The following is a 14307-nucleotide window of genomic DNA, read 5'->3' as shown; positions in this document are numbered from 1 at the left end:
CTCATTTTTGGTCCTACATTAGTTTGCTTACGACACATTTTTACGTACGAAAATATAGGGTGTAACAAAGGGCTTACATCCCAAGAACCATCTGCCACTGAGGCGAGCGAGGATGAAGTGGAGGTCCTGCCTGAGGACGTCTCGCTCGGTAAAGAGTGGGTGATGAAGATGAACGCGGGGATGGACGCCGTGGAGATCTTTGGCCAACGCTTGGGGAAGGTGGAAGGCACCCTTAGTGTTCTTGAGGGGCACACTCTTGAAGAGATTGAGAGCATCCGAAATGACTTGGAGGGACGTACACAGACCGAGATGGAACTAAGGCAAACTATCACTGCCTTAGAGTGCAGACTCATGGAGGCTTTGAGTACTATCGATGCTATGAAGGCAAAGATAGAGTCACTCGAGGAGCATGTTAGTGCTGGCGTGACCGAGGCAGCTAGCAATGTTGTGGTGACGAGGGAGGCCAAGATCGAGGCTCCCAAACCCCCGGTGTTCAAAGGTGTTCGTGATGCGCAAGAAGTGGAAAACTTCCTTTGGCACTTGGAGAAATACTTCAAGCACGGCAAAGTGAAGGACGACGAGGCCATGATCAACACTGCGGTGTTGTACCTCTCAGAGACTGCCATGCTATGGTGGAGAAGGAAGATGGCCGACGTGGATAAAGGTATATGTACTATTAGCACGTGGGATCAGTTCAAAGCCGAGTTCAAGCGACAATTCTTTCCAAACAATGTCTTGTACGAGGCAAGGCGCAAACTTAGGGAGTTGAAGCAAACATGGAGCATACGTGTCTATGTCAAGGAATTCACTACCCTTATGCTTCAAATCCCCAACCTGACCAATGATGACTTGTTGTTCCACTTCATGGACGGGTTGCAAAATTGGGCTAAGCAGGAGTTACAACGCCGGCAAGTCGCAAATATAGACCAAGCCATAGTGGAGGCCGAATCATTGATGGATTTCAGGCATGACAAACACGACAAAGGGAAAGTCAAAGAATCAAAGTTTAACAATGTCAAAGGTGGGGGAGACCGTGGCAAAGGCAAGGAGATACAACAACAATACTACAAAACTCAAGATTCCAAAAAGCTGAGTGGCCGTCAGGGGTACGCCGAGAAGAAAGCGCAGGCCGAGAAGAAGGGATGTTACATATGAGGAGGGCCTCACAGCTTCAGGAATTGTCCCGACCTAAAGAGCCTTAGCGCCATGGTCCGTGAACGGAAGGAGCAGCCGCAAGGAGAGAGTTCGGGAACCGCACAGTTAGGTATGATCGGATTATGCGGTGCTGTCACAAAGCAATCTATCCAACCTACCGAGAATGGAAACCAGTACGTGGATCTCACCATCAACAACAAGCCTGCTCGTGCAATGGTGGATACTGGAGCAACTCATAATTTCGTGACTGAGGCTGCCGCAAAAAGACTAGAATTGAAGCTTGCTCCAACCAACTCCCGCGTCAAGACCGTGAATGCCGAGGTACAAAATGCTCGTGGGGTAGCTAATGGAGTTGGTGTCAAATTGGGAACTTGGAAAGGTATGACAAACTTTACCGTAACCGCTATGGATATCTTTGACATCATATTGGGACAAGAGTTCTTTAGACATTGTCATACTTTGATCGATCCCTACCTCCAACATCTCTTGGTTATGGAGCGAGAAGGAGCTTGCATGGTACCTACAGTGTCTATGCCACACGGACAGAGCCAAGCACAACTCTCAGCTATGCAGGTTATAAAGGGGATCAAGAAGGGGGAGCCGACGTTCGTGGCAACCATCGCAAGTCTGGAGGAAGACAAGAATTTTCAAGAGACACTACCACCTTGCATAGAGAAGTTGCTTGAGGAAAACAAAGATGTCATGCCCGAGGAGTTGCCTAAACACTTGCCGCCTAGGCGAGAGGTGGATCACAAGATTGAGTTGAAGCCAGGGGCTAAGCCACCCGCATTTGCCCCATATCGTATGGCACCGCCCGAGCTAGAGGAGCTTAGGAAACAATTGAAAGAGTTGCTAGATGCTGGTCACATTCGCCCATCAAAGGCACCTTTCGGCGCACCAGTATTGTTCCAGAAGAAGAAGGATGGATCACTACGCTTGTGCATAGACTACCGAGCACTTAATAAGGTCACGGTGAAGAATAAGTACCCAATCCCGCTCATTGCTGACTTATTCGATAGACTTGGGCAAGCCAAGTATTTTACCAAGGTGGATCTTCGCAAGGGCTACTACCAGGTTCGCATTGCAGAGGGGGATGAGACAAAGACAACATGTGTGACGAGATGTGGAGCCTTTGAATGGTTGGTGATGCCTTTCGGCTTAACCAATGCACCTGCCATATTTTGCACCCTTATGAATAAGATTTTCCATCCCTACCTTGATCAGTTCGTGGTAGTCTACCTAGACGACATAGTCATCTACAACAACACCTTGGAAGAGCACATGAAGCACTTAAGGAAGGTTTTCCAAGTCTTGCGGGAGAACGGGCTATACATCAAGAGGGAGAAATGCGAGTTTGCACAATCAAAGGTGCACTTCTTAGGCCATGTTATTAGCAATGGCGAGCTACGCATGGACGAGGCTAAGGTACGTGCTATCCAGGAGTGGGAGGCACCTATAAAGGTAACTGAGTTGAGATCCTTCCTTGGCCTTGTTAACTACTATCGTCGGTTCATCTGTGGCTACTCAGCAAAGGCCGCACCATTGACTGAGTTGCTAAAGAAGAACAAGCCATGGGTTTGGACGGAGCATTGTCAAAGGGCGTTTGAAGACCTCAAGGCAGCTGTAATAGAGGAGCCAATCTTGGCATTACCTGACTTTGCCAAGACATTTGAGGTGCATACAGATGCCTCAGATTTTGCCATTGGGGGTGTCTTGATGCAGGATAAGCATCCCATAGCATTTGAGAGTCGCAAGTTAAATGAGACGGAGTGGCGTTACACAGTGCAAGAGAAAGAGATGACTGCTATTATGCATTGCCTTCGTACATGGCGACATTATTTGCTTGGGTCGAGGTTCGTGGTCAAGACTGACAATGTAGCTACTAGCTACTTTCAGACGCAGAAGAAGCTCACCCCAAAACAGGCTCGGTGGCAGGATTTCTTGGCCGAATTTGATTATGTACTAGAATATAAGCCGGGCAAAGGTAACGTTGTAGCCAATGCCTTGAGCCGGAAAGCCGAGCTTGTTGCAATCACTTCAACAAGATGGGACATTCGTGAGGCTATAAAAGAAGGCATGCAACACGATCCAGCAGCCAAACAACTTATCGAGTTAGCCAACCAGGGCAATACGAGAAGTTTTTGGGTCGAAGACGGCCTACTACTTACCACAGGTCGGCGGGTCTACGTGCCTAAGTTTGGAGACATTAGACGGTGGATTATAAGGGAGAGTCATGACACAATGTGGACTGGTCATCCAGGACAACGTCGCACTAGGGCCTTGGTTGAGTCAGTCTACTATTGGCCACGCATGCGAGATGACATAGAGTGTTATGTGCAGACTTGTCTTGTCTGTCAACAGGACAAGGTTGAGCAACAAAAACCCGGAGGACTTTTGGAGCCACTACCAGTTGCAGAGCGTCCATGGGAGAGCGTGACTATGGACTTTATCACTTGCCTACCGAAGTCTGACGGTTATGGTACTATTATGGTGGTCGTGGATAGATTTTTCAAATATGCCACCTTCGTGCCCGCCACACGAGGTTGCACCGTCAAGGAAGCCGCCAAGCTATTCTTTAAGAATGTGGTGAAGTATTGGGGCTTACCAAGGCATATTATCAGTGATCGAGACCCCCGTTTTACTGGGAACTTTTGGAGAGAATTATTCGATATACTTGGCACGGAACTACACTTTTCCACTAGTTTCCACCCACAGACAGATGGACAAACGGAACGGGTCAATGCCTTACTAGAATGCTACTTGAGGCATTATGTAAGCGCGCATCAGAAAGATTGGTCAAGGCTCCTAGATATCGCCCAATTCTCTTATAACTTGCAGCGGAGTGAGTCCACGGGACAGACACCATTTGAGCTAGCCACAGGCCAACAGCCACAAACTCCACATTCATTACCAGCCGCGTTCGAGGGAAAGAGTTTGGGGGCTTATCATATGGCTAAAGGATGGGAGGAGCAGCTTGACACTGCTAAGTCCTACTTGGATAAGGCAGCTAAGAAGATGAAGAAGTTTGCAAATCGTAAGCGGCGTCCCACAGACTATAGAGTTGGGGACATGGTCATGGTGAAGTTTAATCCAAGACAGTTTAAGGCACTACGAGGCATGCATCAGAATCTGATTCGCAAGTATGAGGGGCCATTTAAGATAGTCGCCAAGGTAGGCAAGATCTCATACAAGCTTGACATGCCATCATATCTTAAGATCTACCCTGTCTTCCATGCCAGCATGTTTAAGCCCTATCATGAAGACAATGATGATCCAAGTAGGGGCCAATCAAGTCGAGCGCCTATTACTATCACCGCCTCGCACGACCGGGAGATTGAGGCTATTATTGATTACCAGGCCAGGCGAAAACAAGGGCAAAAAGCCACCGCAATGTTCCTCGTCCATTGGAAGGGGCAATCACCGGAGGAGGCCACATGGGAACGTTATGAAGATTTATGGCAATTCAAAGATAAGATCCGAGAGTTTATGCAGCAACATTGCGCCGCGGTCGTCGCAACATTAGGTGGGGGAGAGTGTGATGACTCGCCATGTCATCATGCCACATAAGTGCCATTTGGCATATATTAATGCCATGTGGAAGCTTACATAGGAGGAATGCTTGCATTTGTGAGAAGATTCTAGAGAAGTATGGACATTTCCTTTGGAAGATCCTAGATGTTTATGGATTTGCTAGGAAAGTCCTTGGAATCTTCTAGGCTTGTAGAGAATTCTAGAGAAAGCCCTTATCTTGTAAATATTAAGGACTTGTGTAACAATTAATATTTGCACACTAGCCCCTAGGAGACTAGTATATAAAGGAGGCCATTCATTTGTAATTCATCAAGCAAACAATTCAAGTTCTCTCTAATACAAAGCTTCCATTAACAATTCTCTTGTGTTCTTTCTACCATTCTCTTAGCGATCTTGAGTGTAGTAAGGCTGACTTGGCATAACAAGAACGTGAGCAAATTGTCAAGTGCCGCACGTGTACTTAGTTAATTACTAAGGACGTGACATTAAGCTGTAAAACTAGATGGTCACATGATTCAACATGATATCATAGCAGATAAGAAATCATAGGTTCAAATCTCACAGCCACCAAAGAAGCAAAGAAAAATATTTCCACGCGTTTGGTACCTGAAAAAGAATCAGTGCTACACGTAGGGGAAATTGCTGACCATAACAAAGTAAAAATCTACTTTAAATTATGATCGCCAAATCTTCAAAGAGAGGTAGAATCATCTGTCTGAGAAGTCCCATACACATACAGTAGCATCCTGGAAAACAGCCTCAGAAGCTCTCAGTTCTCTGAAGACAACTGCTGGATTTGAGTCTTCACCTAGAATTTGCGGGAGTCCATGTCGTTGACGCTGTATATTAAAGAAGAACATACCATAAGCCAATGATGTGTAATTCAATAGAAGCAATCAACTTTAATAGCAGCAATAAGATTATCATATTTTCCTTTCTTACATCAATCACTTCAGAATCGTTTAATACCTTTGTGTATCCGAAGGTATGTTCCTCAAGGCATCGAAAATGGTTTACAGCCTGAAATTCATTTTGAATTGCATGTACTAACTTTCTTCTTTCTTCCACACCCTCATAGAAAGCTACCTTGAGTAATTCTGTTTCATCTTCAAGAATTCTCAATCTCTTATCAAGTAGTTTAACTTGTTCGGCCTGCACAATCTCCTTATTCCTATAACCTTCTTCTGCAGAAGAATTCGTTGAAGAACTTTCAGCCAAGTGAAGTGAGTATGCGTTGTTGTATAACGCGAGAGATTTTCCCTTGTTGCCTGACATGCTAGCTGCTCCTAAAAGCATACTGATACATATATTCTTCCGGTCTGAAATTATTCAAATTATTAACAAAATCTTGAATGCAAAAATTTCTGGTGTATTATATGAGAAAACGTAGAGGTCTGACTCTTAATTGATAATAGCAGGGTGGAAAACCGGTAAACGAGAAGTATTTGTCTTGAAGCTGAAAGAGGCATATTTTGGATGCATATAAGCAGAAGGTATTAATGCCAGTGCTTTCCTAGGACGGCAGTAGTTCTAGTAATAATTGGTATAACGGAAAACGTTTCCGTATCCAAGAAATATTTTTCAAGAAAATATTTTCTTGAAAAATAAGTAGTAATCTTATTCATTTTTCGCTGTTTGGTACACAAATTAAGGAAAATAACTTCTTAAGAGTATTCATAAATAATTAGGTACAATAAACATGAAGTCATAAACTTTCGAACCCATAAATTTCATAAACTTTCGAACCGCTAAACTTTCGAAACCGTAAAATTTCGAACCCGTAAACTTTATAATTTCTAAACTCGTAAACTTCCAAACACATAAACCTTCGAACTCATAACTTTGAAACTTGTAAAATTTCGAACCTGTAAACCGAAAGATAAAAAAACTAAAACTGAAAATATATAAAAAAAATATTTTTTCCCGGGGAGGGGGCAGGGGCGGCGGGGGTGGGAGGAGGTGCAGAAAAACGAAAAAACAAAAAATTAAAATTACAAAAAAAAAAGTAAAAAAAAACTTTTTTTTGTGCGGGGTGGGGGGCAGTGGGGTGGGGATGGGTGGTGCAGGAAAAAAAAACAGAAAATTAAAATTTTTTAAAAAAAAGTAATTTTTTGTGCGGGGTGGGTGGAGGCGGTGAGGGGGTGAGGTGAGGGGTGGGGTGGGTGGTGCAGAAAAATGAAAAAACAGAAATTTGAAATTGCAAAAAAAAAATGGTAAAAAAAAATATTTTTTTTTTGTGGGAGAGGGTGGGGTGGAGGAGTAATAGTTGAAGAAAAAAAAGCCTTTTTGAAGAGAGGGGTGGGGTTAGGTGGGTGGGTGTGAGAGTGTGGGGTGGGTTGAGAAGGAGTTTTGAAAAATATTTTTCCTTCTCTTAACAAGGAAAACATTTTCCTCCAATTAAGGAAAATGAGTTCATAAAGAAAATATTTTCTAAAATATTTAATCCAACAAAACATGAAAAAATTAAAAAATATTTTCCTTCCTACCAAACACACCCATAGTAATAACTCATTCTATTTTTGGCACTTTTCAGAATGATTTGAAACCAAATATTTTAGACTGTCAACTAACCTTCAACTGGTTCAAATTAATCACCAATCCTTTCATTGGACCGTTTCGGCTAATGTACGAGATCAAGGGGGCGGAACCCCTTGCGACAGCCTCGCTAGCCAGTTAGCAAGCCGAGATTGAGCGTGTTCGAATACAGTATGCAATTCACTGAACGAGCCCAATATGCACCACGTTGGTTAAAGCACGCAAAACTCTGCTCGACTCGACTTGGAAAATACACAGTTTGTGAGAGATGAAAATTATAGCATATTCAAGATCTTCTGAATAAGCTGAAAGCTGTTTATCTTAATTACACAGTGGTTTCTCTGTTTCTGTCCCTGCCCCACAAACAGACAGAAAAGGGGGGCAAAAGAAGGAAAAAGAAAGGGATTTAACAAAAAACAGCAGGAGAATGCAGGTGCGCGAATTCAACAAAATAGAATAACACGGCTGCCTTGTACGCAGAGACAACAGAATTGTAGTAACTGAAATCGCAGTTGTAACTAGTCAATTGGTACTTCTACTTCCATCTTCAAACCAGGGTGGTCCAGGATCTGAAAACATCAGCAAAACACAAGTACAAAGCTATAAGGTATTGAGTACTGAAAAGAAAAAGATGAATTTAACAATACAATAAACCAATTAATAAATTGGAATCAAATGATAGCAGCTTCAAAACATGTGTGTTTTACTTTAATGAGAAGAAACAGCATGCAGAAGCATACTCGTTGAGAATATGGCCTTAGCGTGTACTAATTCAGAGAAATATATGATGCTATAATTTAGAGAGATAATAGTTTGATTTGTATGAAAGAGAGAGAGAGATTGGTTGATTTGTATGAAAGAGAGAATGACTTTAAAATCTTTTAAAATTGGGAAGAAAATCGTGATTGAAGTCGTTCAACAGCAACAGTGAATCCCTTGTATAACCAGCCTCATGCAAGACCTGGCTCAACACTTCCTGCAATCCAGATCAAACACACACGAGGAACTCGTCAAATTCATCATTCAAAAACTATCTGAAATGACAAGTGATAAACTCTGGACGCAGAAGCAAGAAAGCTACAAAATTCACATGAGATTTAGAAAGTAAGTATTTATTCAAGGATAACAGAGTGAGCAATGTTAAAGGATACAAAGATTGTACTCAAAACTTCTAGACTGTGCATGTGAATACAGCATTGTAACAGCAAAAAGGTCCAGCAAATCATAAGGAACTAAACCAACCATTGATGCAAAAAAAATCATGGTACCCAAACACATTCAAATTGTGAATCTTAAAATATGAACAATTTTTTTAGCAAATAATACTCAGAATGGCCCTTCTTAACAACCACCCTCCCAACTTGCTCATCTCAGGCATAACATTTTACTTGCAGACTTGAACTATAAAACCTTCTCTATCATATATTGCCCAGCCTTCTTCAATTTTCTCTTCACTTCAACCCTAGGTAAAGTAATAATATAAAGGAAAAGAGCAAGATCTCTATTCTCTACAACATAGACGCCACTAAAGAAGAAAGCAGGGTAACTTTTATAAAGGAGAATCTGTCCGCTGTCACAAGCTAGATCAGAAGCACTGGATAAAGTAGCAGTTCATGATTCTACAAACTACAATTTAGAGCCTTATGTTAGAAAACTGCACTTTAGACCCTTACATTAAAACATGTGTAGCATAGATCGCAAGCTAGTTAAGTGAGAAAAGGTTTCAAATTGGGAAGTTACAACAACAACAACAACCACAACCCAGTATAATCCCACTAGTGGGGTCTGGGGAGGGTAGTGTGTACGCAGACCTTACCCCTACCCTGGGGTAGAGAGGCTATTTCCGATAGACACTCGGCTCCCTCCCTCCAAGAACTCCCCACCTTACTCTTGGGGTGACTCAAACTCACAACCTCTTGGTTGGGAGTGGAGGGTGCTCACCACTAGAATTTAGGCAAATTGGGAGTAAAAATAGGGAAACAACTACTATTAGCTTTTAAGATAAGAGAGGGGCAAAAGAGATTTTATAGTTTTTTTGATAAGGAAAGAAATCTCAGATTGATATTTTCAGTTTACACTTTAGACATGTTTATATACTTCCAGCTTTACTCTTTTGACAGAGTAATTTAGTTATAGACTAAATAAAATCGAGCACAAGCAATGATCACAGTGAAGAACCAAGACATAAAAGCATAAAGCACTTACAATTTCAAGAAATAGAATGACTAAAATCTGTAAAAACTACTCAGGGCACTTCAAACACATGAATGAAGATTACCCCTACATGCCATAAATGAAGTTGATGAAGTCTAGCATATTATCCAATCTTCTCTTTTAGGAGCCAGCAATCTTTGCAGGAATACTCATCTTGATGAAGATGTATAATCTCTATCATTGTGGTGTGAGATAATCATTTTGACACTTTTATCTTTATAGAATCCTTCTATCTTGGATAGGAGACTAAGTCATACATCTTGTACAACTCGAGCACTTTCTCAATGTTATTTTTGTGAATAAATCTCTATACTAATATGAGAGAGTAGAAAGGAGAAAAGATGTCAACTGTCAAGTACCTCTCTTTGCTTGTCTGAAATGAATGATCCAGTTAAATCCCGAAGCACTTCCATTATGTCATCAAAGGTCACCTTCCCATTGCAATCAGAATCATATACCTTGAAGATAACTAAGCAAAAAAGTACGTTGAAGAGTCAGTAAGTGCTAAGAAGGGCAAAAGAAAGTATGAAAGTTATATTAGGTAAATAATAAATCTCTTGTTTCAATTTTCAAATACATTTCAGCAGTAAAAGATAGGATCTGCATAATTGTTGCTATAAAAGGACTTCTTCAGTGACTGGTACTACATATTAAAACCTTTACATCCCTCTAGTATAAATCCCCAATCCTAGACAGACTAAAAATAATCATGTAATGGCACAGATGGATCTTCTCTTTAAACCACAGTAGCAGATCGGTCGGCACAATTTATAAAGGGAAAGTAGGCGAAGGATCTTACAAAAATTTCAGATATGCATAATACTACAAAAATCTAGCAAGGATAGTAGCATGTCTAGCTACATATCTGCATCCAGCTAATTGACTTGCAATACCTAAGATGTCACTTAAGCTAAACAAAGTAGTTTAATAACAACTACACCTCATTCTCAATCAAGTTAGGGTCGGCTATGTGAATCCTCACTGACAGTTACTCCATTTAAACACATCTCACGCCAATATAATGAAAATACAAGGTCTAAACAAACAAACCCAAAAACATTTTAAACACGGTCCTTCTATCAAACACGTTTTTCCTTAAGTTGCATAAAAACAACACATGTAAGACTTATGACGTACGTTCAATTTTCTGTGCCATGCTCGCTTTAGCACTGAAAGTTGATAAAAATGCCACGAAGTCCTTGAAATTCAAGCCATCCACCATCTTAAGCAATCTCTGGAAGATGCATTTCACATTATCAAACACAGAGAACATACCAACAAGACAGACAAGAAGATACCAATATCCTATTACATACAAATATACTAGTTAAGACCAACATAAAAATTTAAAAGCAAACCTGAGAGAGTGGATTCATCGCGAATTCAGGCACAGACATAAACTCATCAGCTGATATAAAGCCCTTTGAATTCCGATCAAGTTGGCAGAACCTCTGATATAGTGACACTATTTCCTGCTGTGTAACTGCGGTTAATTTTTTCCAATTAGTAAGCTGCGCAAGAAAAGGAATAAAAAGAAGACTAAATAGATGAGTAAGAAAAAATTTACATAGATGGTTGCAATGGTCTTGGACATCCTCAATATCATACTGAGTCAACATTGAAGAAGCATTACCCATGCTCAAATCTCAGTGGCAAAACTACAAATCCAATCAAATTAACAGAAACCCATTAAACAAAATCAGATTTTTCATCAAAATTCAGAACCCCAAAGCAATTGTAAAGAATGAAATGGGTATTACCTCAACTTCCAAGATATTTTTTTTCCGAACGAAAAATGGAGAGAAGGGACAAAAATTTTATAGTGGCGAGGGTCAAAGCTAGCTCTAGAACAGTATGCGATAGGATTGAGCAAACTATGTCATCACTAATAGCGACCTAGATTGGTTTTGGTTTTACTAAGTGACGAGGAATTTGATGTCCCATTGTCTATCGAACTTATCACCCCCAAGTCCCCACGAGGAGAAAAAGATTCCTGATCCTGTGTTTCGCAGCAATTAATATTTGGATTTTTTTATTCCTATATACTATTTGAAATCTTATTAAAAATGTTAATATTTTGATATTTATCCAACCTAAATATATTTTAGTTACAAAATATATACAATCCGCCTTAAAAGGCTTTCAATCCATTATTTGTGTCTTCAATCAAGGGATTTAGTTACACCATTTTCCTTTTTTCTCTCCTCTCTCCCCTCTTATAACAAACAAGATCAGTGAGCACGACTGAGAAATTTAAACATGCGTAAATTTCACCGAAAGTAATAGTAAAAAACCAGAGGGGTCATTGAAAATATCTCAGTATTAATAGTCAGATCGTGAATTACCTCTTCGGGTCTTCCTTCAAGATTATTCACCAAATCTATCATAAACGGGTTTTGTCTAGCCTTTCGCAAGTCCATTGTCTCCTTCCTCGATTTATTTCTATCATGCCTCGACATTTTATCTTCTTCCATAGGAGCAAGTACAAGTTTGGGGGGTCGATATACATTGTTGCCATCCTGTAGCTCAAGACAAGAAACATTCAACCATCTCTTTTACTTTAGGAAATCATATGGGAGAATGAGTGAGTAAAATCATAATTTCAACTGCTAATGATCGAGTCAACTCTTTAAACACGAACACATTATTTCTACCCAGTTAAATACAACTACAATAAAATACAACTTAAATACAAAATTTATACAAAATGTATACAATATGTCTTTTGTATATTTTGTATCTGATTTATACATAGTAAAAACAAATTCCATACAACTAATTATATATTATACAACTTATCTATAATTTTCATACATTATTTCTACTCAATTATATACAACTTTTATATAAACTTTATACAATATGTCTTTTGTATATTTTGTATCTGATTTATACATAGTAAAAGCAAATTTTATACAACTAATTATATATTATACAACTTATCTATAATTTATCTACAACTTTCATACATTATTTCTACCCCAGTTATATACAATTAGAATATCATACAACTAAAATACAATTTTTATACAATATTGTTCAACTTTCATACAATATTTAAATAAAAAAATATATATAAACAACAGAATATAATTTTTCTATAATTTTACTACAACTTTACTACAATTTCGTAAGTATAATATATGTCATGTCTTCTTCTTCTTCTTCTTCGAGTTTCAATCTGAAATTCAGCCAAAATCAAGTTTAATCTTCACCAAAACACCCTTAAAATTGAGATATAAACTCCAAACAATATTCCCAATTATTTGCAGCAATACCCAATTCAAACAAATAATGGTCTTTGAAAATCCAAATTCGAATTCAAAGCTTCAAAGCATTTTAATGGCTGTCAATGATGGAATTGCTGCTCTCTTACTGGAATTAGGGCCGATCTTCGAAAGTGTTTTCCTCTTCATTGAAAGTTAAGCAAGCAACAAATGTTAATGGAGGTATGTGGTAGAGTATTTAGAGCTTGAATCTATAAAAACAGAGAGGAATTTTTGAAGAAGAGTGAAAAAATGTAACGACTCGGCCGTTTGTTTCGAGAGTTATAGCCCCGTTTTCTCCATTTCTGCCTCCTTTTGTGCTTTTCAGCTATATTATGATATATCGAGTTAGTTGGTTCGGGTCCGGAGTGGTTTCAGAGTGGATTGAGATACTTAGTCTCTTATTTAGAAGCTTAAGTTGGAAAAGTCAATTGGACATTGACTTATGTGTAAACGGTCTCAGATTTAAATTTTGATGATTCCGTTAGCTCCGTTAGGTGATTTTGGACTTACAAGCACATCCAGAATGCGATTTGGAGGTCCGTAGTGGAAGTAGGCTTGAATTGGTGAAAGTTGGAAATTTGGCGATTTCGGTCGGCAGTGAAAAATTTGATATCGGGGTCGGAATGGAATTATGGAAGTTGGAGTAGGTTCTTGGTGTCATTTGTGACGTGTGTGTAAAATTTGAAGTCATTCGGACATGGTTTAGCGGGTTTCGGCATCATTGGTGGAATTCGGAAGTTTAGAAGTCCTTACGCTTGAATCCGAGTGTAATTTGGTGTTTTGATGTCGTTTTGAGTGTTCCGAAGGTTCGACTAAATTCGTATTTGAGTGTTCCGAAGGTTCGACTTGTTAGTGTGATTTGTTGAGATCTCGAGGGGCTCGGGGTGATTTCGGGTGGTTAACGGATTATTTGAAGTTGGAAAATGCAGCTGAAGCTGCTGGTACTGGTATTTCCGCACATGCGGATGGGGAGCCGCAGGTGCGAGGTCACAAGTGCGCGCGGGAGTTCGCAGGTGCAGACAGAGTTAAAGTAGGCTGGGTCCACAGGTGTGTAGGGGAGGTCGCATCTGCGGGTCCACAGATGCGGATAGGTGCCCGTCGAAACGGAAGTGAGGAGGTCAGACAGTGTCCGCAAGTGCAAGGTCTTTCCCGCACCTGCGTGATCGCAAATGCGGATATGGGGCGTAAGTGCGAAGTTGGGGTTTTTAATGATTTTCTGCAGGTGCGGAGGTTCTTGCACAGATATGGCACTGCAGGTGCGCATTATTGTCACGACCCAAAATCCCACCACAAGCGTCGTGATGGAACCTAGTCTCTAAGACTAGGTAAGCCAATTTTCATTACATTTCGAAGCCATTTTTTTTATAAACGAAACCAACAACGAAAATAATTATAACAACCTCTCAAGACTGGTAGTACTGAGTCATGAACTCTAACATAATACATGAAATGATCTCAATGATCGAATACTCAATACTGTTTGATTAAAAATTAACAGTACAATGAAATGAACAGACTCCAAGGGACTGCGACGACCAAGCAGCTCTACCTTGAATCCTTGCGATCACACTCTAACTCTGTCCAGGTCTGATACCTCCAATAC

At 40.2% G+C, this 14307-nt stretch overlaps 2 protein-coding genes across 2 annotated transcripts; both read right to left on the bottom strand.

Annotated features, from left to right (window-relative positions):
- Positions 1 to 3706: 3706 nt before the first annotated feature.
- Positions 3707 to 6128, bottom strand: LOC107831762 (uncharacterized). The gene is made up of 2 exons (XM_016659557.2): positions 5656 to 6128; positions 3707 to 5525 (listed from the first exon to the last, which is right to left on the bottom strand). Exons 1-2 carry the CDS (start codon positions 5980 to 5982, stop codon positions 5394 to 5396), a joined length of 459 nt encoding a protein of 152 aa, XP_016515043.1. The 5' UTR covers positions 5983 to 6128; the 3' UTR covers positions 3707 to 5393.
- Positions 6129 to 7592: 1464 nt separating this feature from the next.
- Positions 7593 to 11360, bottom strand: LOC107831761 (uncharacterized). Its single transcript, XM_075251481.1, has 7 exons — positions 11196 to 11360; positions 11003 to 11093; positions 10794 to 10918; positions 10573 to 10669; positions 9795 to 9904; positions 8128 to 8197; positions 7593 to 7795 (listed from the first exon to the last, which is right to left on the bottom strand). Exons 2-7 carry the CDS (start codon positions 11070 to 11072, stop codon positions 7740 to 7742), a joined length of 528 nt encoding a protein of 175 aa, XP_075107582.1. The 5' UTR covers positions 11073 to 11093; positions 11196 to 11360; the 3' UTR covers positions 7593 to 7739.
- Positions 11361 to 14307: the final 2947 nt, after the last annotated feature.

This window comes from Nicotiana tabacum, chromosome 4 (assembly GCF_000715075.1).
Source record: "Nicotiana tabacum cultivar K326 chromosome 4, ASM71507v2, whole genome shotgun sequence".
In the NCBI taxonomy this organism is placed as follows: Eukaryota; Viridiplantae; Streptophyta; class Magnoliopsida; order Solanales; family Solanaceae; genus Nicotiana; species Nicotiana tabacum.
The sequence above is the reverse complement of the archived record's forward strand: the minus strand, read 5'-3'. Positions and strand labels throughout refer to the sequence as shown.